The sequence below is a fragment of the Vulpes vulpes genome, chromosome 16 (genome assembly GCF_048418805.1).
Source record: "Vulpes vulpes isolate BD-2025 chromosome 16, VulVul3, whole genome shotgun sequence".
Taxonomy (NCBI): domain Eukaryota; kingdom Metazoa; phylum Chordata; class Mammalia; order Carnivora; family Canidae; genus Vulpes; species Vulpes vulpes.
Window position 1 is genome coordinate 77,647,153 of NC_132795.1, and position 25,667 is coordinate 77,672,819.

Genomic DNA, 25,667 nt, shown 5'->3' on the forward strand with positions numbered 1-25,667 from the left:
GGTCCACCCTGACTCTGTGCTCAGCATGGTCTTGTCAAGGCTCAGGGAGCATTCAGGCCACAGATAGAGTGAGTCCTGAGGGAGGGGAGGAGGTGGGGCTGGAGCTTCCAGGGAGCCTGGGCAGACAGCTCACAGTGGCATGTGACAGCTTCTTCCTGCTTCTGGGAAACAAAGAACCTCTAGTCTTGGAATAGTGAGCACAGAGCAGGAGGAGAGGCCCAGGGCCAGGGCAGTGGTCCTCACCCTTCTGGGGTTCATGGGCCCTTTGAGATGCCAAGGAAAGCTGAGGACCCCTCCTCAGAAGAATGCAGCACACTCAGGAGTTAGCTTTAGGTTTAATCTCTGGTGGTGCTCCAGGAAACCACTCTCCCCGGCCCCCCACCATTCTCAGGGGAAGGTGTTAGCCTAGGAGATATGGGATCATCAGCCTCCCTACTGAGAAGAGCCAGGCTCAGAGAGGTCCACACGCAGTCCAGCCCGACCCAGGATCCAGGGGGTTTGGTGTCCCAGTCTGGCTTCTTTACAGACCAGCAAGGTGGGCACGAGAATGGGCTTACAGGCAGGGAGTTGGGGCGATCGGTGAGTACCTCACACTTGAGGCTCTACAGGCTGGAGACAGTAGGTGATACCCATGCCTGCATTTGGTACAGCAAGAGATTGTTCTGGAAGCGTACTCTCCACCCCTGCAGGAACCCTGCACACCAGCTCAGTGTGCCTGGTTGGCCCAGGCAGCCCTCCAGCAGAGTGGCCAGAGCTGGCCTTTGCCCCAGCGTAAGGTTCTGTACCTGCACTTCTGCTAAAGGTATGGCCGGGTGGATATAAATACATCTGACACCGCAGCCCGCGGGAAGAAAAGATGAGGTCCATGACATGATTTAGGTCGCTCCTTCTCTTGGTCTCTTCAGCAGTCACATTGGTTGCGTTGCTAGGTAACCAGCATGACAAAAAAAAAAAAAAAAAAGCTGCCTGCCCTGACTGCAGAGTCCTCCCATGGCTTCTGAAATAGCAACACTTTGTGGTCTGTGTGTGGTGAACATGGACGGTTGGGGTTGTAGACCTTTATTTCAGTGTTAGAGAACCCTTCAAGCCTGCAGAGGTCAGCAGCCAGGGAAGGGGAGGGGAGCCCGAGGGTTGCTGTGGCGTGTGGGCAGGGGGCCATGGCCTGGGAAGCTGGGAATGACCTTCACAGGAGAGCCGATGGCCTGCCCCTCCCCACAGCCTGCCGGAATAGGTCATCTGCTGACACCCGCCGGTGCTGGGTCTCACATCTCCATTTCCTGAGTGAGTGGTGGGGAAAGGTAGCTTTTGTCTTCTCCCCTCTGGCCTTTCTACAGGCACGTGATAGGCAAGAGCCATGGCCTCTTCCCTCTTCTCGCAGTGACCCCACAACCCCAGCGCAGTACTGGGCACAGAGCTAGCCCTTGGCTGAGACACGTGGAACTGGCCTACTGAGCGCAGGGCCTCCATCTGTCACGTCTGGGCTGAGAAAAGCTTTTCGTTAGCTGGTGGGAGAGGAAGGGTAGCTAGAGAAAGGCTGGGGGTCCAGCTCTCTCTCCGTCCGTGCCTCACACTGAGCTATGGACAGGTAAGCCTTCCAGAGCCGTTTCCTCAGTTGCTGGGATGGATAAAAGCTCCTTAATGGTGAGGAAGCTTGGCTCAGAGTAGAGCTTAGTATATGGAGACTCTGGTTACATACCTGCCCCTAACTACTGGGGATCATACAAGTGTGGAGTGTACACATTTGAGGGGCAGGGGAGGTGTCACTGTTGAGTTTTCTTGGAAAAGTGTTGGATTTGGTCAGAAGCCCTGAGTATGTTGCGCACCTGTGTGTGTGTGTGTGTGTGTGTGTGTGTAGCAGGGAGACCGAGGCTGTTTCTCCTGCTAAGGCAGTCACCACAGAGGGAGGATAGGGCAGTGGTTACGGGCTTAAGCCAGGCTGTTCACACCCCAGCTCAGCCATGTATGGGCACTGTGGCTTTGAACAAGCTACTTCTCTGTTTCAGTTTCCTCTTCTGTAAATAGGGACACCTCCCTCATAGGAGAGTTGTGAAAGTTAAATTTATAAAGCACTTAGAACAGGAGACGGCAGACTTTCTGTACAGGGTCAGATAGTGGACGTTTTTGACTTTGCAGGCCGAGCAGCCTCTGCAGGAACTCCTCTACTCTGTCATAAAAACAGCCATGGGCAGTACACACGTGAATGGGCATGCCTGGGTTCCAATAAAACTTTATTCGCAGAAGGTGGATGGCCACATTTTGGCCGGTGGACTGTGTTTTGCTGAGCTCTGATTCATAGCAACGGGTAGTGCCTAGTAAGACCTAAATATGTGTTACCTGGTGTTCTTTTTCTTATTACTGTGAATGCTATTGCTGCCTGCCTGTGGATGGTCTCCCCTGGCCATCCTCAGTAGGTCCGTTCTGTCCCCATCTCTGTGGCCCAGTCCTGGAGCCTTGAGGGGCCTCAGACTCCTGCCTGGAGGTTCTCTCTGCCTCTGCCCGCTTAGCTTCTCTCCTCCTCTGCCAGCCTTTATGCCTCCCCTGAACTCTCCATGACGGCCCTTCTTCCAAGTCCTGTGGAGCTTCGGCCTCATCTTGTCACCTATAAACCAAGGCTGTTAAACTCAGATGTTTGAGAGAGCCCCCCTTTTGCCTCTAAAATTTCTGTGGGTCACATTTGAATTCCTTTGAAGAGTTTCCACCTGTTGTTACCTTAGCTGTTGGTGCCTCACCCGGGCAAGGGTCATAGTCTCCATTTTCCAGATGAGACTCTGAGGCTGGGGAGAGATTTGTCTGCCAACATGACCTGGGCTTCTTCCCCTGCTGGGCCTTCTTCCTGGCTCTTGGAGGGGAGGGATGAAGAGCAGGGACTAGCTATTTGGGAATGCCCCCCGCTGTAGGCACGAGGCGCCCAGTCTGTCAAGACCCAGGGCTGCCAGTGATGGTATTACTTGCCCTTTCTTTTGCAGTCGGCCTATGCTGTGTCACTGCTGCGGGAGTGCATGAAGCTTCGACCGTCAGACCCCACTGTGCCCCTGATGGCTGCCAAGGTCTGCATCGGGTCCCTGCACTGGGTGAGTGAGCTATGGGGGCAAGGCCCAGATCCCAGCAGCTACCTCGGAAGGGTGGCAATGGGCATGAGATCAGGGCATGCACATCTTGCTGTGTGTATAAGGGGTGGGTGTGGAGGGGGACATGGGGAGCTGGGAGGCAGACAGGCCTGGAAGGAAAATCTGAGAAAACCAGCCTCTGTCCACAACAGCAGCTCCCCCAATTCAGGCTAGTATCAGGTTTATGGTTCAGCCTTGAGTTGTGGTCTCTAGAGAACCAAAATGTAGAGTCAAAAGTAAAGGGGGGCCCCCACCTGCCCAGCAGTGCAGTAGTGGGCAGGTCTTGGAGCACCTGGGCCAGCCATCATTTGGATGGAGGCTTCACATGACTACAGCGTACAGTTCTGCGTGGGCAGGACTAGAAGGTGGCCTCCTCCGTTGGCTCCTTTGTTCCTTTCGGCTCTAGCCTGTGGGTCTGTGCCCTGTGCTCAGCTGCCTGCTGAGGGCTCTGTGGCTGAATGGTCAGATACACCCTCTCCCCTCAGGGCCTGGCTTCCTTGAGCCCACACAAGCCTCCTGATGTGAGGGGCCGTCCTAGAACAAATGCATCCTCTCCTGTACTTTGGTCGTCTACTCCACCCACTTCTCTCTACGGGCAAAATAGCCCAGTTCCTCTATCTGCCCTCCAGGCCCATTGTCTCCCTAAAGGGAGCTGCTCCCATACATGGTCCACCCCTGCCTGTTTTCCCAACCCCAAAGCCCACTCTCACCATGGTTGAGGGCCCAGCTTGACCCAGCCAGCAGGGGCCAGGCTTCAGAATTAGCAGCCTGCCTGACCCACTGCCACTCCCCCTCTTTAGGCATCCAGCCCTGGGAAGGGAGACTCCGTGTTCTAACCGTTCCTGCCAAGTCTCCCAGGGACTGGAAACTGGCCTGACCCTCCCCTGGGTCCCTACCTCGCCGCCCCAGTGAGCCTTGTCCTCTCTGCTGTAGAGAGGACTGACTCCCTAGCATGAGGGGCAGGGGGGAAAGATCACCTTCCCCTCTGTCTCCTGCTTCTCAGATTCTTATAGCTGAGCTGGAGTGCCTGCAAGGCCTGGTGTGGCCCCATTCGCTGTGAATGGTGCAGGGAGGCAGAAGCATGGCGCCGGTGCCCTTGCTCTTAGAGTGTGGTTTTAGTGAGGAGGAAATCCAGTAGAATGACCTCTTATAGGCTCCAAGCATTAGGAAACAGCTACACCACGAGGTGGATTAGAGTTTCCCTGCCACCCCTGGGTGGTCTTGGTACATACCCGTGCCATGCCTCTGTTTCCTCATTTGTAAAGTGGAAATAGTAACAGTCTGTTCCTCAGATGTGGCATAAATGACATAAAGTACGTATAAGGCTGGACGGGGCAGGAGATTCACAGAGGAAGAGGCCTTTGGACTGTGGAGGGTTCAGGCCAGTGGTCAGTTCTTCCGTCACTGCTTGCTTTCCGTACCCCATGATTAATGGGGAAACTCCTTGCTCCACAGATCTTTCCAGGGTAACTGTTGGTACCCTGCATCTTACAAGTGGGGAGCTGTGGGGATGTGGGTGGCATGCAGGTGCCAGCAGACACCCAGGCTGCACACAGCAACAGAGGGCTGTGGTGTGAGCCAGGGAATGCAGAGAGGGTGGGCTCACCGACCCCTCCCTCATATTCCTGCATGCTCCTGGCACTCCTCAGAGGAGCCTCAAGTCCTCCACTGGGACAGCGCCCCAGGTGCCCGCCTCACCAAGCTGGGGCAGGGGAGGGCCCCTGTCCTCCCAAAGGCTGCCAGCCCTGAGGTGGCTATGGATGTCCACCCAGCCAGCAGCCACCCTTGCCAGGAAGCCTAAATTTAGGCCTTCCCGCCGTGGAGGAGCTGTTTCCCTTGGCGGCATAATTACAGTCATTACGTGCATTCAGATTACATGGTAATAAAATTAGGATCAAATCAGTCCAAATTGAAATCAGATGAGTTAGGAGCAAAGTCATCAATGACAACGTAAATAGAAAAGTCCAAAAGGAAACTTAAACATGCAGACTTGTCATCAGAATCGGGGAGGAGGGCAAGCTGTTTAACCTCAGCTAGGAAGCATGCATGGCTTTGAGGGCTGGTTTAAGCCAGGGTTTAACACTGAGTCCAGGCTGGATCCAGGTCCCGCTGGAGGGACAGGGGGTGGGTCTTGGCAGCCATCCCTAACCTGGAACCTCCAGACCTCCCTAAAGCCCTGTTTATATGTGCCTGGGACATCTAGCACATTACATTATAATCACCAGTGTTTCTTGAGGGCGGAAACTCTCTCCCTTGATGAAACTGCAGCCCAGAGTTAAAGTCCGGTGCTACTTGCTGATGAGCATAATCATTCAACAACCAAATTCTGCCTTGTATGGTGCTTTTCTTCCCAAGTAGTTGGGGATCTTCTTTACTTACTGTGTCTGCACCCTGAGCCTCCCTCCCCAACAAAGAACCCTGCATGTGGTTAGATATCCACTCATATCTTAATAGAATGACTCCCACCCCAGCTGGCTGGGCGGGATGGGTGCAGGAAGTCTGCCTCTGGTTCAGCAGTTCTCAAGTTCCTGAGTTGGCATTGGGCAGAGAGCAGACCGTGGGTAGCTAAGGGCAGCCTGTTCTCCAAGGATGCCAGGAGACAGATGGCCCAGCACTCTATCTGAAGGGCCATAAGCAGGAAGAATGGGCCTGACTTCAATGAGTGAAGTGTGCTGGTGCTTGGGACAGAGCACAGCTCCTGAAAGGCACGGGATGCCACCTCTGTCTCTTGCCATTGTAGCTCTTCAGGCTCACGGCAGCTCCAGCAGGCCCAGACATTGCCCTGCCAAGCTCCATGAGCAGGGGACTGAAATCTGGGGGTGGACAACTTGGCCCAAGTTGCAGGAAGGGAGGCTGAAACTGGGACATCTGAAAAACGAGCTGTGCTGGGTGAAACCGGCCTGGGTGGCCGTGTGCCCAGAGGTGGAGCACCTGCTGTCCCCAGGTCCTGTCTTCATGCCCAGAGCCAGCATGGGACACCCTAGGCTGGGTTCTGAGAGCAAAGTGGCCCTCAGGCGTGGTGGGGGATGGAGGGCACCAGGCAGAGGGACCTGCATGGTCACAAGCTGGCTGACATGGGGTTTGCTGCAAGGTGATTGAACTGGGGGCAGGCATGGAGTCAGATGGGAGAGCACCGGGCCCAAGGCTTATCCCAAAGCTCCCCAAGGTAGGGGAAGGCATCCTGGTGACAGCAGCATGTGGCAGCTTCCTGCCTTGACACAGCCAATGTCTTGCCAAGGTCCCCAGCCAGCTATTTGGGGGAAGAAGGAAAGAGTTGTAAATATTTCTTAGTATCTCTCCAAACATAATTATTTACAATTTATTTAATTTAAAAAGTTGAAAGTTCCCTAGGAAGATGGGAGATGGGGATGTGCCTGTGTGCTGTGTGTCACACAGAAGAGGGGAAGCAGGCCATGATCCTCTTTGGAAAGGTCTGTGGTGCTGTCTCTAGGCCTGCTCCCCGTGGGGGCGGGATGAAGTGGTAGGAACTGTGGAGGCAGAGAGGATAGTGTTCAATCCCTGCCCACCCCACCCCCAGTAGCTGTGTGGTTTTAGGAGAGTAAAGACTGTGCCTCATCTGTACCCCAGAGGTAGCCACATCTGCCCTCTACAGGAGGCTCTGAACACCAGAGCCGAGGAGCGTTGCTGGCAAGTGCATTGCAGGTACCTGGTGAATGGCCACCATCCCTGTGAAAGCCCCTTCAAAATAGTGAGTTCTCAGAAGGGAGGTGCTTTTGTGGTTTTTACCTTCATTTTTCAGATTCAGGGGTGGCCAGAGCCAGGAAGACAAGTTGAGGGTTTATGAGGCAGGGAAGAAAGAATGCCAGCAGTCCTGCCACTGGATGTGGAAATATGGAGATTTTGTCCTGTTTCTCTCAGGAAGGGAAGAGTGAATTTTCAATGGACTAGTTCGCAACAGGTCCTGGGCCCCCCGGGGAAGGGCCTAAGAAGAACCAGAGGCACTGTTGAAACAGGCTCTGCAGGCTCAGAAAGGAACTTTCTCCGGTTCACAAGAAGGGAGAAAGAGGGTAAAATGCCAGGGGTATCACGTCTTTGGCCCAGGGCCGGGTGGATGAGGCAGCCCCTGAAGAGGAAGGCAGCCGAGCAAGAGCCAAGTGTGCAGGCCAGAGGCCTGTCGATGTGGGAACCAAATTAGGAAGACTAGAGAGCCGTCGGAGCTTGTGAAGTCATGGGAACACTTCTCCTACTTCTGGAAAGCCAAAGCAAAGGGTCCAAGTGTTACAGCCTTCAGTGCATCCTTTTCCCATATGGTCAGAGAGGAAGAAAGTGAACAACTGCAGAGGGCAGTCATGAATCATGAAGCTCAGAAAGACCCAGATGTAGGCTCAGGAGACCTAGATTGGATACTTAGTCCTGTCGCTCAGCAGCCAGGTGGCCTTGGACAGGTCCTCTAAGCAACCTGTGCCCCAGAACCTTCAGCTCTCTACCACCTGTGCCATCAGGGCAGCACTAAACTGCTCTAGAATAGCAGGAGAGGGGGGGTGCAGTCTCTACGAGGGGTTTGTGGTGAAGTTACAGGGCTACCATAGGTAGAGGAGGTATTAAAGAGCTGTATATCACTGGAAGGAGAGTGGTTGAAAAGAACTTAAAAAACCCATCACCTTGGAGGTATTTTGATGAGCAAGGAAGGCCCAGCACTATAACCTGAGCTAATCTTGCAGAGACATCAGCCCCAAACTACAGAACCACCAGCTGTTGACTTCTGAGGTCACCAGAGGAAGTGTCTGGAGATTAGAAAGGCCAAGTAAGGTAGTCCCTGGGAGAAAGATGACAGGGGTGGCCGAAGATGGGCGTACTCTGGCTTAGAGCTGCAGCGTTCACATCAGAAGTTGAGACCTATTAGTGGGTTGTGAAATAGAACTCTTTCTTTTTTTAAAAAAAAATCTTATTTTTATTTATTTATTTACTTAGAGCATATGAGCAGGGGGAGGGGCAGAGGGAGAAGAAGAGAGAATCTCAAGCAGACTCCACACTGAGCACAGAGCCTGATGTAGGACTCGATCTCACAACCCTGAGATGGTGACCTGAGCCAAAATCGAGTTGGAAGCTTAACTGACCGAGTCACCCAGGCGCCCCTAGAATTCTTTCTTAAGAAAAAAATTGGGGGCAACCCCAGGTGGCTCAGTGGTTTTAGCACTGCCTTCAGCCCAGGGTGTGATCCTGGAGACCCAGGATCGAGTCCCACATCGGGCTCCCTGCATGGAGCCTGCTTCTCCCTCTGCCTGCGTCTCTGCCACTCTCTCTCTCTGTCTCTCATGAATAAATAAATAAAATCTTAAAAAAAAAAGATAAGAAAAAAATTGGAATAGACTATCAGAAAATAGGACAGAAATATCCCAGTGTGTTACTCACAGCAGGGGTGAGTATTATGACAAAGAGAAGGTGAGTGGGTGTGTGTACATGTGTCCTGGACCATGGGCAGAGAGAGGGTTGGACCAGCTAGCACAGTGGGCCGCGCAGGGCTGTGGCACCCAGCTTCTCCTTGTGTAGAGTCTCCTTTCCTAACTAAAAGTTAGCAAGAGACAAAAGGCAGGCAGTCTTACATACCCCACTCTGGATCCTGGGATGGTCTTTGACACTACTTCCCGATTTGTCGGCGAGGTCACATACAAGGGTCACAAGAACTCTTCTCAGATGGAACTTGCCACATCTGTCAGGCTGAGACCTAAGGAAATCCTGGAAGCTTCCAACTAATTTTTTTTTAAGATTATTTATTTATTTATTCATGAGAGACACAGAGAAAAAGAGAGAGAGAAGCAGAGACACAGGCAGAGGGAGAAGCAGGCTCCATGAAGGAAACCTGACACACGGGACTCAATCCCAGGTCTCCAGGATCACGCCCTGGGCTGAAGGTGGCACTAAACCGCTGAGCCCCCCGGGCTGCCCCCAACTAATTTTTGATAGGAATTAACTAACTAATAATACTGGTTTACATTTATTCAAGCACTGCTCTGTGCATTTACTGTGTCTTACCTCATTCAGTCCTCCCAGCAACTGGAGGTCTGTCTATGAGGCAGACACTTGTTGCCCCATTTTACAGAAGAGGGGACTGAGGCATAGCAAAGCGAGGTGAGTTGCCTGAGGTCACACAGTTGGTAAGTAGCCAAACCAGGGTTGAGCTCAGGAAGTCTGTTCCCAGTGCTTGTGCTCGTTCTTAGCTTCAGGGCTGCCCTGCTGTCTGCATGGAGAGCTTATTCCTGAGTGTGGAGCTGATTCTGGACTTGGCTGGGCTTTTAGTGCTTGTGAACAAAAATAACAAATCCACATACTCAAGGGCTGGAGGATCGCCCCTCGTGTCTTAGATGAAGGGGAATGGTGCATTGTGTATGTAGTTGTATGTGTGTGTAGGTGTAGGTATTATATGCATATATACACTTAAAATACTTATTTCTTTTTTTTTTAAAACATTTTTTTTAATCTTTATTTATTTATGATAGTCACAGAGAGAGAGAGAGAGGCAGAGACACAGGCAGAGGGAGAAGCAGGCTCCATGCACTGGGAGCCCGACGTGGGATTCGATCCCGGGTCTCCAGGATCGCGCCCTGGGCCAAAGGCAGGCGCCAAACCGCTGTGCCACCCAGGGATCCCTTATTTCTTGTTTTTAAAATATATTTAAAATAAATGTAAATTTGGGGTTTGTTTTTGTTTGGGGGGTTTTTGTTGTTGTTTTTCCTAGGATAGCATTTTTTCCCTTCCACAGGGCAGTTAGAGCACCTGTGTATGTAGATACTGTATGTTATCATATTGTATATTGTCATACTTAGGAGAATTGACAGTGTTTTTCCTTCGTAATCCCTGCAGTGACTCCACATGTAAAAAGACTGCTTTGTAGTAGGTAACAGAAACCAAAATGGTGTTGGCCGTGTAGGGAAATGGTTCATTCAAACTTTGTGTACATGCTGCCGAAGCAAGCATGGTACATTCAAGCTTTGAGTTTGATTTGAGACAAATGCGGACACTGGGCCTAAACTACATGGACAAGGCTGGCAAATACTGGCTGAGGAAGGTTTCTGACCTGGGGGTCGGACTGGACCACAGGTTGGACAAGCTAAGCATGTATGTTTTCACCTTTTTAAAAAAGATTTATTGGGCAGCCCAGGTGGCTCAGAGGTTTAACGCCTCCTTCAGCCCAGGGTGTGACCCTAGGGCCCCAGGAGTCCCACATTGGGCTCCCCGTGAGGAGCCTGCTTCTCCTTCTGCCTGTGTCTACCTCTTTCTCTCTGTGTCTCTCATGAATAAATAAATAAAATCTTTTAAAAAATAAAAAAAGATTTATTTATTTGAGAGAGAGAGAATGCAAGTAGGGGGAAGGACAGAGGGAGAGAATCTTTAGCAGACTCCCCGCTGAGCAGGAACCCCAGATGCAGGGTTCAATCCCACAACCCTGAGATCATGACCTGAGCTGAAACCAATAGTCAGAGGCTCAACTGACTGAGCCACCCAGGTGCTCCTGTTTGCACTTTTTAAAGCTAAAGTATGGTGAGCTCTGCTAACCCAGAATATGTGTATAAACTGGAGAGTGACTTTTCCCTGTTGGCCAGTAACTGTTGCGCCTTGATCCCAGTACCTTCCCTACATGAGTTACAAGAGAGCCAAGCTGCCATTTGCTGAGCAGAAGGGCATGGTCATGGGAAGAGTGTATATACGTGGATGTAGTCGCTTTCTAGATTCTATAACTTGTACGTGGTGGTTTATAAGCCAGCTTGTTCCTGTTTGAATGGGGCATATTGATGCCTAAAGACAGTGTATGAGCTGAGCTGCATCAGCAATGGGATATTGATGCAGTTTGCTCACCTAACCCTTTTTTTTGTGCCTCCTGTCCCCCCTCTGCCGTGAGTCCTCCTTGGACAACCACAGTCACACAAATTCCCTTCTCTTGGAGCTCTACTACCCCCAGGCCAGCATCACATCATGGAGCCTTAACTAAGAGCCACCCTAGGGATCCCTGGGTGGCGCAGCGGTTTGGCGCGTGCCTTTGGCCCAGGGCACGATCCTGGAGACCCGGGATCGAATCCCACATCAGGCTCCCGGTGCATGGAGCCTGCTTCTCCCTCCGCCTGTGTCTCTGCCTCTCTCTCTCTCTCTCTGTGACTATCATAAATAAATAAAAAAATTAAAAAATTAAAAAAAAAAAAAAAAACTAAGAGCCACCCTGTCGTGTGGGGTGAGCTTGCGGGGATTGTGTGCCAGTTCACCCAGGCATCCCACCCCTTCGTCGCTGGGGCTCCCCAGCTGCGCCCATCACATAGCCTGCTACTGCAGAAGCTTGGGTGGAGGTTTGTGCAGAAGAGCCCTTGGAGGAGGAGTCCAAGTCTCCATTCTGCAGAAGAGGACCTTTGGGGCATAGAAATGGTCTGCTCCAGGCCCCACAGCTGTCAGGTGCTGGGCCAGGATCAGAACCTTTGTCTGGGAGCTCATCTTTCAGTGCTTTTCTCTCCACCTGAGTGACTTTAGGGCCCCCCAAAACCCACCCACCCCACTGCCCCAGGTCGTGGGCCAGGTGCTATAGGACACCAATCTTGCTACAGCCTTGGGTCCACCTGGCTGGCTGAGGCTGGGCGGCAGGCAGCTGAGGGCTTTCCTGAGCTGAGCTACAGCCTCCCCCAAACCTTGAGTCCTGGGGCCTGATAATGTCAGAGCTTAGGTCTTTAGACTCCCTGCTTTCGCAGTGACCAGCCCACCAACCTGGAGGTGGCCGGCTGGCAGCCCAGGCCAGCAGCCAGAGCACCACCACGAGGGGGCTGGAGCATTGCCCACGCCAGCATGCATCGGGGACGGTGGACAGGCCACAGAGGGATTCAGCATCCCCTCCTGCCCGCTCTGTCTGGGCTGTCAGCTCACATGCTCCACTTCCTTGTATTTTGGTTCTGTTGTTTCTCTCCCCACACAATGTGCTCTCTGCTCCTTCAGCCCTTTCCCTGCACAGAGCTTACCTGGCCGTGCACAAAGGGCAGGCTTACCGAGCTCACCTCCCCTCTGCTGATGGCCTCTGTCTCAGGGTCTCGGCTCCAGCTTCCAGGGAGGGGGGGTCCAGCAGCACTCTAGCCATGGCCAGTGGCCAGCTCACAAGATGCACAGAGCTCCCCCTCTCCGGCCAGGGTGGGGTTGCAAGGATAAGAACAGCAGGAGCAACACTGGCCTGAGGGCCAGAAGCCAACTTGGGTTTGAATCTAGCTCCCTGGTTGACTAACTTTATGGGCCTCTGCTGGGGGCAAGATGCCTCACTCAGAGGCCTTGACATCTGGCTGGTAGTGGGGCTTTGGGTATGATCCCCCTAGCTGTGGGGTGGTGCCAATCTTTGTTCTCACTGACACTAACACTAGCACACTGTGTGTCAGGCACAGGGACAGATGATGTTCCTGGGCTGAGGAAGAGGTCCGTGGCCGTGAGTGGGTATGGCTAAGACCCCCCAGCTGTCCCCTGACTGGCCTGACCGCTGTGGGTGCCCCTCTTCATGTCACATGACATGTGTGATGGTATGTGCACACATGACCTGTGCCAGTTGGTCCCCTTCCAACTGGAATGGTTCTTCCTTCTCCCCGGACAAAAACAGCCTCAGGCCTTTTTCCTCTGAAAAGTTTGAGCTCCCTGTGTCCGGGAGCGAGCTCACAGACAGAGCCAGAGTGGCACCTTGCCCATTCTGCAGGGTTGGCAGTGTCCCCAAGACCCAGTCCTAGAGCCCTGCCTGCCCCCCCTCACCCCCCGCCGGCCCTGGCTTCTCTCTCTTTGCTGCACAGGGCAGGGACAGACAGACAGAGGCCAGATGATGAAAGGGGCTGTCACAGACGGGCCTGGTCCTGGGTCTGTGCTCTTGGCAGAGTAAGCTTCAGGGAGCTAAGCTGTCTGGGGAAAGGGAAGGTTTCTCCTGTGAGAGGTAGCACCCTGTGACCCTGCGCACAGGCCCTTTGGTTGCAGGGAACTGCTGAGAGAGGAAACAGCCTTTTTCTTCCACTTAGTGGTCATGTGGTCTCAGACAAGCCACCTGGCCTCTGGTTGTGCTGCCCACACATGAGGAATTGCTGTTCTGAGTGTCCCAGGCTGGTGATGGAGCGGCCTGCGTACTGAGGCCAGGAAAGCCCTCCCCTCCCCGTGACCTGTACCTCTTCTCTCTGCAGCTGGAGGAAGCAGAGCGCTTTGCCATGATGGTGATCGACCTCAGGGAAGAAGCCGGGGAGTTCCTTTCCAAGGGCTACCTGGCACTGGGCCTCACATACAGCCTGCAGGCCACTGATGGTGAGTGCCAGGGGCCCCGAGCCTCCCAGGCATCTTGTCCCACCTGTGCCCTGCTCCCAGCACATCTCCTTGAGGACACACACACACACACACACACTCACACACTCCTCCACCTCATTTCCACTCTTTGACCCAGACTCCATCACTCTCACACATGCCCTCTTTGTGGAGCTTCCCACCCTTTGTTACCTGGTCCCAGATCCTCAGCAGAGCTGATACCTGCCCCTGGAACCTCTGTGGGGCTCGCAGTCGGACCCCACGGTGTCTTTATTCTGTTTTGGTCTTACCCTTACCTTAGCCTTGCTGTGATTTTCTGGGGCCTTTAAACATCCCTTGACACATGGCATAGTGCTGGATACACAGTTAGTGCTTGATAAATACTTGTACTTGAAGGATGGATTCCACTCAAGCCTGGCATTCTCTCCCGAACCCTGCCACCTCAGTCGCGTGTCCCCCCATCAGTCAGGCAGCCACCTACATCTGTCTGCTTGCAGGAGGGGGAGTAGTGGGGTCCCATGCAGCCTAAACCTGGAAGAGTAATCTGACCAGGGCTGGGCTAGGACCTGGATGACCAGTCATTTTAAAGCTTACTGAGTGGTTCTGTGTGCAGCTAAGGCTTCAAACGCCTGCCTTTAAAATTTAACACTCAAAATTTGTTAAAATGGTTAAAAAATAAAAGAAGAGGCCTATGGGTAAGGAAGCCCAAGGAGGCAGGCATCAGGCCATGGAACCTGTCTCTCAAGGCTCATATGGCAAAGAAGGCAAAGGAGTGGAAGGACCTGGTGTGCCAAGTGGCATGCTGGGAAGCTGGGCCAAGTGGACATCCCACACCCTCCCCCAGTCACTAGGGTGGTAGGTGGCATCAGTCCACAGCTGCTTGAATGTAAGCATTTGCTGGATGGGACCCTAATCGGGCTCCACCCTGCAGAGCCCATGTGCCCTGGGATGGGGCAGGGCTGGGTCAGCACCCCTGCAGCAAGCCTTCATGGCTCTGTCTCCATCCTGTCTTCCTGCAGCAACTCTGAAGTCCAAGCAAGATGAATTGCACCGGAAAGCACTGCAGACGCTGCAGAGGTGAGGAGGGCCCCCATCAGAGCAGAGACGCGGGGTGGCACATTCACATGCTTTCTCTCGGTAGACCCTCAGGTATAGACGGAATAAAGGTTTCTATCCCCATTTTATTGACCAGGAACCCAAGGCTCTGAGAGCCCCCAGGGGACACAGGGACAGACCTGTGGGGTTGGGTAGGCAGGCCAAGCCCTTTGATGGTGGAATGCCCTTCAGGCTCAGCCCCTACCCCCTGGGGCTTGGGGTTCTAACATGGGAATCATAGCCCATGACTGTTGGGGTAATTATGTGAAATGAAGTTAGAAGAGCACCTTGCATATGTGCCTTAGGTGTAGCAAGGGCTCAGAATTGGTGTTTGCCTCCTTCCAGCCCCTCTTCAACTTGAGGGCTGTGAGGACCCTCCCAACCCCCCAAGCCTTCCTCACAGAGATGTCCTGACAGCCAAGATCCTGGAGAGAAGGAGGGAGGGGGATGCCAGAGAAGCCCCTCCCCTGTGGAGTACTCCCCCCAAGTACTGCTGTGGAAGCTGCTGGCTTGGGGCCTGCCCTAGACTCCAAATGTCATCTTTGTGGGAACACATAGGACATCCAGCCCCTCAAGGTGAAAGAGTTCCATTCCAGCCAATCCCCATGGAACTGCCAGGGTCAGCTCTTCATTCCCAAGGCTTCTTTCCCAGTGAAGCCATTCCCAGTCCCTCCACATACAGGAGCGTTCCTTTCTGTCCTGTGGTGGAGAGGTCAAGCTCCAGGCTCTATACAAGGCCACCACAGGGCCTCAGCCAGGCCAACAGCTGCCTAGAGGCGAGGAGCATTCCCCACTCCCCAGTCCTCCCCTCTCAGATGGTCCCCTCTTGGAGCTTGCTTGCCCGTGGGCTGCCACCGCCATCATCTCCCATCGGGCACCCCCTGAGAATGTCCGACCTCTTGCCCTGCGGCACCCAGCACAGGGCTGGCCTGCTAGAGGCTGTCGTCACACACTGGGTGCTCGGTCCTTGCTAACTGACGTGTCACTGCCTTTCCCCACACAGAGCCCAGCAGCTGGCGCCCGGTGACCCCCAGGTCATCCTCTATGTCTCCCTGCAGCTGGCCCTCGTCCGCCAGGTGGGTTGTCACATTTCCTAACTCCCAGGTCCCTAAGTGCTGCTGATCTGCTACTGGTACCACTGCTTTTACCAGCCGTGTGGCCCTTTGCAAGTCACATGACATGTCTGAGTCTCTTTTGTCTATTACGTGAGCACCTTTGTACCCCACCTCCGAGGGACCTAGTAAGGATTAAGTCAGAAAATGTGGTAAAGCACATGGTGGGCACAGAGGAAGGGATTGTTCTCTGCCCTCACACCCCCTTGAACAGTCCGGTCTCCTGAGAACTGCTGAGTGACCACAGGAAGGATTTCTGTCCTCACCTTCCACCAGGCTTTCTCTACGGGGCTCCTGACTTCGAGGTCCTGGGCGAAGCACTTGGTACCTTTCTGCGACTGTTCGCCAAGAAACGTCACTCTGCTATGGCGTTCTAAGGAACACAGTTGGAAATACCTGAAGCCACTTTATTTTTAGTCCTCTGTCAAGGCACCAGTGCTTGTCTTGCCAGTCAAGTTCATGATCTTTAATTATTCAGCCACCTTTGATGAATGGGGTCTGTCTACCCAGAGAGAATGCCAGTGGAGCCTGGCACCCAGCTCCCTTGGGGACCTCAGATCTTGGGGAGCTTAAGGGACTTGAGGACTCTTGCATGGACTCTAGGCTAGACCTGGCCCACCTGGGTCTCTGATACCTTGCAGCCCATCCTGCTCAGAACACATGTGGCTGCATGAGCAGTGACAGCTGTGGATTTGGATACTCAGCCCAGGATAATGGGCTTCACCCTGGAGAATCAGCAGGGAGGAATGGCCTTGGGGAGGCACAAACTGAAAGGTGACCACAGTAACCTAGCCTCCTTCACTTTCTTTGAACTTTCCATAAAAGGAAGTTCCCATGGAAGGAGTCTGGGCCTGGCACTAACACTCAGGGTGTGCGTGCGTGCACAGAGGCTGGGTGGAGACCCGGCTGGGGCCAGGTACACCAGGGAACCGAACGCCCCAGCTGGCTGCACCATAGACCCCTTGGGGAGCATGGGAGTCTCCTGTCTAAGGTTCGGTAAGGAGCAAGACTTTCTACAAAAGACTCCCAAGGTTCCTGGGAGAATAGGGCTCTGATATGGACAGAGGCACAAGAGATGTAGTCACCAGCCCCAAGGGCGTGAGAGAACACACCCTTCAGGATGAGGAGACATCTTACCTGCTTGGTAGCTGCCTGGGCTCTGGGGGCTTGGGGAGGGAAGAGCGCATCTTACACATGTGGTACGGTGCAGGACATTCCCTTACGTTGTCTGACCCTCTCAGCCACTGGCACAGGCATGACCATCACCCTCACTTTGTAGCTAAGAACTGCAGCTCAGAGAGGTTGCCTGAAGGCTCCAGCTGGGAAGTGGCAAGGCTGGCATCCGTGCCTCCACCTGACCCCAGAGCTGAAGCTCTTGCCACTGTGGGCTCCTGAGCAAGATGAGGTCTCCGTCACTGCATTAACAGGTGCAGAGGAGAGGCCACCTCTGGGTCTGCACCCAGGGACCTCCTTGGTCCCCTACATTCACCTAGAACCTCTGTGCTACGCCATAAACCTGCTCCTCTTTACCCCCAAGCAGCAGTGGCTTCCCGAGCCTGACTTGGGACAGTGAGTCCCTCTCACCATGGTATTTAGGGATGGGTTTTCTCATCAAGCACCCACCCCACCCCCCAGGGCCCAGGGTCTCGCTCAAGTCTGCTGTGCCTTCATTGGCCGGCTCTGGCACCAGAGTCCTGGGGGAGGCGGGCCTTGGAGAAGGTTGCTAAGCTGGCACTTTTCTCTGGCAGATATCCAGTGCCATCGAGCAGCTGCAGGAGGCCCTGAAAGTGTGCAGGGATGATGCCAATGCCCTCCACCTGCTGGCGCTCCTCTTCTCTGCCCAGAAGCACTACCAGCATGCCCTGGACGTCATCAACATGGCCATCACAGAGTATCCTGAGAACTTCAGGTGAGTTCCCTGTCAACACTGCCAGGGCCTGGGGGCTGGCCTGCCTCAGACACAGGTGCCTGTTCACACCTCCACCCTGCCACGTAGTCAGCCAGCACACACTGATTAAGTGCCTGCTGCATGCACACCCGCTGGCTGGAGGGGCAAGGTGGGGCGAGGGCCTGTAGGGTCAGAGAATAGCTCTGGCGTTCCATGCCAGGAGGCATCAGGTGGGGAGTGGCAAGCTCTGTGCAGCAGCTGCAGGCTCACGGGGACTACGTGGGTCACAGAGGAGACTGTGTTCAAATGCACGTGCTCGAGCTGCTTCCACCCCACCCCGGGCTCTGCATTGGAGCCTCATGGGACACTGACTCGTGTAACTTAATCATAACCCTGGCATCGCCAGCCAAGGATGAGATTCTAACACTGACTGGACCTGGACTGGGGAGGCCACGTGAGCCATCTCCCTGCCTCTAGGCAAGCCACAGGTATTGGGGGAGGGGGATGGGTTCTCTCCTTCCAGAGCAGTCCTGGCCTCTCCCTCCATCCTTGACAACTCCTCACCCCCCGTGTGCCACACTGCCTAGATTCCCCTCTTTGAAATAAGATTTATGCTGCATTTGGCCTAGGCCATGGTGGGTGTGGCAGAACTAGACTTTTCTGCCCCCACCTTTACACAGAGGACCCACTGCCACCCAACCAGGGCACAGGAACAAGAGCCAAGCTGGGCCAGCTGAGGCAGTAGGGTGTGTTGCTCTGCAGGAGGGAACAAAGAAGTCGGTCATCTTTTATTTCTGCCCCCCTCCCCCAAGGCCTGTGACACTGAGCATAATAGATCATTTTCTCTGAATCCCGTGAACCCAGGATAAGGGGTCCCTGAACACCCCCATTCCTACCATATTACACCTTCAGGTCTGAAGGAGGGCTATTTAGGACCAGCCAGGGGCTGTCCGCTTCAGACAGCAGGAAGAAGCATGGTCTTGGCTACCTTGAGGGGTGACTCACACTGGCAATGAAAACAGATACACAAAGAATTAGGTGAAATTGGTGGGTGCCACCGCTGTGTTAAGTGATAAAGGGAAGCTGCAATTGTCCCAGTCCGAGTCTCCCTTTGTGTGAGGAGCCTGGGCATCTGCCTCTGTCCATCCCTAGCCGAAGAGGGACAGAGCTGGCTTTCCTGAACCATCCTTCAGAGGATGCCATGGGTAACTTTGCATGTGATTTTTGCGAGATGGCTTTGTCCTCACCAAGGCTCAAGAAAGCTGTTTTGGGAGCAGCAGAGTGCCTTTAGGGTAAGCTTTCCAGTGTGCCCCACTGAAGAGCAAGCCCCAGTGAATAAAGCCAAGGGTGGGCGTTCACCCCGCAGGTCAGCCCTGCTTTTCCTAGGCCACCCTGACTCCCTGCCCACAGCACCCTGACTCCTGACCTTTCCTGTCTCAGGTGGGTCTCAGCCGCCTGTAGCCAGGTGTAGGTAGAGATGATGCATGAACTTGACATAGCCCATTCTTTGCGTTCAGGAGATGGCCCTGACTCTTGGCCTCAACCCTGCATTTGAGAGGTTACTAAAATTGAAATCAGTTCACTTGAAAAGGCAGGTAGCTTAGGGAATACTAAAACACAGATAAAATAGCGTGCGTGGACAAGAGATTAGTTACCTTGTCTCATTAATCCCAAGTACAATACAGCAAGGCCTACCTACGTGTAGAAGTTTATTTTTTACTTTTAGTGAAAATACACTAAGGACAAAGGTCCTCCTCTTCCAATACCTGTTTACCTCACTTTTTTCAAGCTCCATTCTCACGATTATCAGGCAGTCTGACCCACTGTCTGCTTTGATGGAAACAAAAACTGTCCTTAAGGAAACCTTAGAATCCTAGAGTGGGTAGGGCTCCTCGCCCTGCCCCCAGGTCAGAGTGTGTGGCACAAGAAAGAGAGGCTGGGCCTGGCATCAGACATTGTTTGACCAGCAAGTCCTTTTCCTGAATGAAATCTTACATGCATTGGAGACTCTCTGGGAGCAAGGGGAACAGAGCTATCCTGATGGAAACAGGGCAAGGGATTCTCGTGCTGCCACCTTGCCCTTCCACGGGCTCTGCGTCCCAGCAGGGAGCCTCCCATTCTAGCGTCTGACATCTTACTGCAGTGTCTCCTTCTAACTTTTGGGCTGAATGCTTTCTGCTGGTAAAATCTTGTCCCCTGGCCTCATGTGGAGAGGCTAATGGCATTTTTGGAAAATCTGCTGGAAGCCCATCGCATGAGGGGTTGGTGTTGGGTTTGGAAGGCAGCACTCTGGCTCTCCCTTAACCTCCAACCCGCCTCAGGGGAGGTGGCTCCTGGGCTGGGTGAGGAAGCCCCCTGTTCCCAGTACCTCCCCTCTTGTTGGTAGCATGTGTGCCCTTCCCCCAAGGGTGCTCCCCACCCCCACCGTCCTCACCTCACTCAGGTGCTGACTCCTTCATCAGGGACTGCTTCACTCACTGCAAGTGTCTTCATGGGGGGTAGGGGAGAGGTGGTCCTTGGCGTGGTTGGTGACTCCTCTTTCTTTGGCCCATGGATGGGTTTCTGGGCCTCCAAGAATGCCTAGATCTGAACCATAACATTTGTGCCTATGTGCGTGTATCCAGGGAGATGGCTTTCAGCATATCTTTTATGGGACCCAGAAAAAGTGACAAGCCTCTCCCTAGTGCAGACTGTGTTCTTGGTTAATTTGTAGCATAATAGTGCCCCTCTGTCAACTGTGTCCCTTCCTCTGTAAGCAGGAGCCTTCTGAAGGGGCAGGTTCTGCATGAGAATACAGCTGCCCCATCCTGCTGGGGTGTCAGGAGCTTGGGCCATGGGGCTGACAGCAGGGAGACCTCTCTGGGGTCTGAGCCTAAGGAGATAAAGTGTTTGAGTCCCATCCCTAGGGTTCTTCTCTTTTGGGTCACAGTAGAGAGGCCTGGGGACCAGAGCATCCCATTCTCTATGATGCCTCATTCTACAAAGCCTGCCCATCCAAGGACCAGTAGCAGATTCTTCATCTCTAAGCCACTGTGAGTCCCTCCCCTCCAAGACCATGAGGACCTCCATCTTGATTAGAGCCAGCCCTAAAAGGCTGCAAAACTAACTGAAAAAAAATATAGAGCATATCTGGAGTCCTGAACTATTGAGACAATACATTTCTGTTGCCTTAAAAAAAAAAAAAAAGAAAGAGAGAGAGAAAGAAAAAAATCAACTCTTAAAAAAACACATATGATAGGAGGTTGGGAGGGGTTGTGGAAAATTCACCTACCACACAGCTCTGGAGTGACCATAGAGCATGACCATGGCTTTTTGCGAATGAGGCAACACTCTTCCCCACAGATGGAACAGCAGAGTACAGAAACCCTTGGATTAGCAGGAAATGTCATTGAGCCCATTACCGGCCAGGGATCACTGAAAAATGTCATTGCTCTTCAACTGAGACTGCACCCTGCTTCTCCAGCTGCTCCCTGCACCGGTAACAAGCTGCGCGTGGCTCCAGCTGTTGCCACGGCAGATAATTCAACAGCCGGTCCAGTAAATACCATTGCAGCAAAACAAAACAAAACAAAAAAAAGTCAAACCTCCTTCACCCTGGCCTCCGCATCCCCAGCGAGGTCTCCATTTGAGGGCACTTAAGGACCGGAGGTCTGTATGCCACCGAGAGCCCCCCAAAGGCTGCTCTGAGGGGCTGAGGCTTTTCAGAGGCTCCTCTTTTCTGCAGAACCTGCCCATGCATCGGCTCCCAAAGGCTGTCTTAGTGAAGGAAGCGGCTGACAGGCCGGTGTGGAGGGTGGAGCAGGCCTGGCACAGGGGGGCAGGCCAGTGGGTGGGATGCAGCCCTCTCCACAGGAGCTTAGCCCCACGTGAGGGTCACAGGGAGGCTCCCGCCCTCGCCAGGTCGTGCGTCTCTTACCTGCACCGCTCCCAGCAGCTTGCTCACGTGCCAGACACTGCCACCTGCCCTGCCTCCCGCTGCCTCCTAAGGCCTGTTGGAGGACTCCGATAAAAGAAGGTCTTGCAGTCGGTTTAGAAGCATGTTCAGGGCAGCAGTGTGAAGGGGCCCGGCAGGCAGCTCCGACAGTGAGACAGCAGGTGGGACCTGAGGGTGGGGTGTGCGGTGGGTGCAAAGCGAGAGGAGGGCGCCCGGAGGTGTAGGCAGAGGGCAGAGGCCCTGGGAGAGGTGTGGAAGCTCCTCAGCGGCCCAGGAGGCCCCCATTCCTACAGACAAGGCTCAGGACTCCTGGAGAAAAACCCAGCTCTTGTGGAGCTGAACTTCTGGAAATCCACCCCCAAATTCAGGGATTAGAAAGAAAACAGAGAACCTTGATTGCTGGGCTGTGGGCTGACCTTTAGTTAACGGGGCTCAGGTTTAAAAGGCAGAAATGTGATGAGGCTGAGACCGATGGCCCCGCGGGGACAGTGTGAACCTGGCCAGACACCCCAGCAGCTTCCTGAAATCCTGAGGGCTCCCGACTAAGCCCCGACACATGTGCCCCGGCCAGCCTGCAGGGGGCCTCAGGGGGGCAGCAGACTCCCTCCGTGCACGGGGCCGGGGGATGTGAGTGGTCGGGTCCTGGGTGAGCTCGGAGCTGCCTGTGCTCGCCTGGCCCCTGGGGGAGGCAGCTGGGAGGCTCAGCTGGGGAGGGACGGAATATGGGGTCAAGGGGAACAGGCCACCGATAAGCACGGTTCCTGAGGCTGGGGCTCCGGGGGCACTGGTTTTAGGTAACAGATTCCTTGTGCTTTAGTCAGGGCGCTTGTAGTGAAAGTCACCATGGCAACCAAACAAAATTCCTAGGCTTGATGATGGGAGCTTTCCAATAACCAGCCTATCAGTCAGGCCCCCACCCAGACCTGGCAGCCCGCCAGACTGGTTTTGCAAACCCAGACCGTGGGTGGATGGCGACTGACAAGACCACCTCCTCCCACCCCACCCTGTGGGGGCGCTAGGCCCTTCGGGGAGGTTCCGCCTGGCCCGGCCCAGGCCCCCAGGGGGACCTGGAAGATCCTGGGGGGCACTCCCCCAGTGCGGGAATCATACGGCCCTCTCAGCAGGCCCTCTCAGCAAGCCGGAGCTTGCCATGTGTAAACAAACTAGCAGCACAGCCATCTCCCCCAGGAAACCTAGGCTGTTTTGGAAAATGTTTGAGCTGATAACTAGGCATGAGCTGGGGCCAGACCTTGGCTGGTTCTGGTTGAGGCTGACTGTGGCCTCAAGGGCACCTCTCTGATCTACCTGGCCCGCCTCACCTTTTTTCTCAGGTTATTTCCCTTGGTGCATTCCACTCGGGCAGAGGGATCGGAGTCCAGGGCCTGCGTTACCATTTCTGACTTAACCCCGGTGTGTGTATTGGACGGCTCTTATTAAGGACTCATAGTAGATCAAAAAGACACTTAAAATACCAACACTCCAGTGAGGGGGCTGGGATCAAAGGTATTAGCGCAAACATAGTTTGTCACTTTGCTGGATTCATTAAACATCTCTGGCTAGCACAGCCCCCGGGGAGGAAAGAGCCAGGGGTTAAACTTGCAGGCCATGTGGCTGAGGGAAGTGTTAAGCCAGGCATAATCACTGGCACCAGCACTTTCTTCCCCAAAGGTCAGTTCCTCATCAGCTAAGCTGGTTTGACATTCAGCATTTCCCCTTGCTGGTTATTCTGTGGAGCCTCCTATGATCTTGCTCCATGTGACGCTGCAGTCAGGGGACTCGGTCTCCCCACGCCGGTCTGCTTGTGCTCCACAGGAGGGTCCATGACCCAGGTTGTTTGGTTTGTTTGGGGTAGAGAGGAAGCGAAGGAAGGTATCCTTTGCAGGGTTTTCTTGTTTGTCTTTTTTTTTTTTTTTTTTTTTTTTGCAAAAGTGATTCGAGCCCTTGGTTTGCTGATCCTCACTCCCCGAGCTCCCAGCTGACAACTTTTGCTGGATGCAAGCATTGTGGCCCAGCCCCAAGACCGAGCCTGTCTGCCCCTAGGAGAGTGGGCATTCTTGCCCATGAGGCGGGGCTGGCCTCCCCTCTACAGTGGGTGGTCTTCGGGTCCCAAGGGTCTTCTCACTGAGCAGAGATTAGAGACCAAGACCAAGGTGTTAGCTTCTTGGTGTCTGGTACCCTCCCTTTGTTCCACCTAGGGACCTTCTTTCTGGAAGTTCTTTCACTCCTGACTAGTCATTGAAAGGCTCTGCTTGGTTTGTGTTCTTATCTGTCAAGATCACATGTTTGTGTTTGGAGCTTCATCTGGAGACAACAGGAGGTAGCCAGCAGCTAAGGGAAGCATGGCCTGAGGCCTGTGGGTCAGCATAGATAAGAAGGCCTTGCCATCCAGCTAGCCACAGGCCTGCTTAGGTGCGGGTTGCTCTCAGAAAGGCCCTGAGGCTGTTCTCAGGGCAGGGCCCTTGAAGCAAAGAAGCAGAAGCATTTCAAGAAGCAGAAGTTTGTTGGCTATAGATTTTTAATACTTCAAGGTCACTTCATTTTGAATGAATTTGGTAAGAGGCCGTGTGGGTCAGTGTGAGCCTCAAAAGGTGAGGGTATGTGGGTCAGTTAATGCTCCAGACCCAAGGGAAAGTTACTGGTGTTTAGGGCTAAGAGCTGCTAATAGGATCCCTTTCCTGTTAGGTGTTAGTCTAGAGGAAGGTAAGAAAGCTGGGCTTCACTCTGACCCTCCACCTTAGGGGGAAGTCACTCCCTGTTAGAGTTATTTCAAAATAATACCCTCAAAAAGCATGTGTGTGAGTTTAGCCAGTTAGTTTCCCTGGTAGAGTCTCCCAGAGGCATGGAATTTGGAGGAGTGTGTGCAACATGTGTTGCCCTGCACCCTAGGCCACAGGTTAGAGCCAGGTGCTGGAGCCAGGTGACTCCAACCTGAATGGGGTAAAGGGGTGGGCTGACTCCTACCAGAGGGCCTGTTCCTTCCCTTCCCCTGCCCCCCATCCTGTTCTAGGGGTGGGGCCTCTGTGCCTGGTCAGCTCGGTCTCCCGCACCACCTTTGGGTCGTTGTCATCCTTGCTGGGCCACCCTGCCCGCACCACTGGGCCTGGAAGCCCCCCATCCCTCACCTCTATTGGTCAAAACTGAAAACTGAACTACTCGGTTGAGTACTGGATTCTCTTCTGGTTTGTTTGAACTTCCCCTCATGGTTGGAAGCACCTTTGGAGCAGAGACTGAGCGGCCTGTGCCCTGTATTTCCTAGAGGCCTGCTCCGCCTCCTCACTGTGGGGGACCCATGGCTAGACACCCAGCACGCCCCAGTAGACCCTCCGATGGGCAGACTGGGGGAGTTGTTCTGTTCGTTGCCCAGGAGGGAAGGATGGAACCCACAGGGATGTTGGCATCCTACAACCCTCATTCCACTTACCCTGTTGTTTTATTTGGATGTGTTTATTTTTCGCTCCTTAATAGCCCTCCTACTTGAAACAACTAATGGGAAAGCTAGAGGATATCTCAAGGTCAGACAGCTGGTACAGGGCAGAACAGGGGCTAGAACCCAAGCCAGGTGGCAGGCTGAACAGCCCTGAGATGCTTGAACACCATGAGCGTCAGTAATAGTAAAACAGCAGCATACCTAGTGCTTGCTGTGTGCCAGGCACTGCTCCGAGTGCTTCACGTGCGTTAAGTCCCTGATCTCCTGGGGGACCTGTACAGCAACCGCCGTTACTCCCACTTTACCAGTGAGAGCATAAGCGAGGTGTACCAAGGGCTGGGTAACGATGGGTAGGGCAAGCCTGGATCAAGTGCTTTAGGAAGTGCGAGCGAGCCCCCTGCTAGGCTTTTCTTTTCTTTTCTTTTCTTTTTTTTCAAACTTTAGAATTTTTATTGAATCTTCAATCATGTAAGGCACATTAGTGCTAAACAAAGTTTAAGAGGGTAGGGGATTTCAAATATAAAAATGTAAATGAGTAATTTTCACCTTTTCCCCCCAACCCTTTTTCCCCCTCCATTTATTGTCCTCAGTTGTTCTCTCTGTTTGAGGGCGCAGGAGCAGGCATACCCCAGGAAGGAAAATTGGCAAAATAAGAAGGCAACGGAGGACGAAATATTGGGGGTGGAGCAAAAGCAATAGGCATAGCAAGAAATGGACTGAAACTCGGAGGTCGAGGAGGTATAAAGCAATGAGCAGTAGGACGAGAAGGTAAACCGGGAGTACTGGAAGACAAGGGGAGAGACCTTGGCCAATTTTCCACGGGGTGCCACGGGCCTCCCTGTGGGAAAGAAAC

The 25,667-nt window shown here is 53.6% G+C and overlaps 1 protein-coding gene across 4 annotated transcripts in view; it reads left to right on the forward strand.

Annotated features, from left to right (window-relative positions):
- TTC7A (tetratricopeptide repeat domain 7A) overlaps positions 1-25,667 on the forward strand; it is a 114,726-nt gene that overhangs the window by 58,286 nt on the left and 30,773 nt on the right. For all 4 annotated transcript variants that reach the window (XM_072742124.1, XM_025992597.2, XM_072742123.1 and 1 more), the window contains 5 exons: positions 2,967-3,071; positions 13,244-13,361; positions 14,378-14,435; positions 15,457-15,529; positions 17,314-17,474. In XM_072742124.1, the coding sequence (XP_072598225.1) occupies positions 2,967-3,071; positions 13,244-13,361; positions 14,378-14,435; positions 15,457-15,529; positions 17,314-17,474 (515 nt within the window). The remainder of the gene's footprint in view (positions 1-2,966; positions 3,072-13,243; positions 13,362-14,377; positions 14,436-15,456; positions 15,530-17,313; positions 17,475-25,667) is intronic.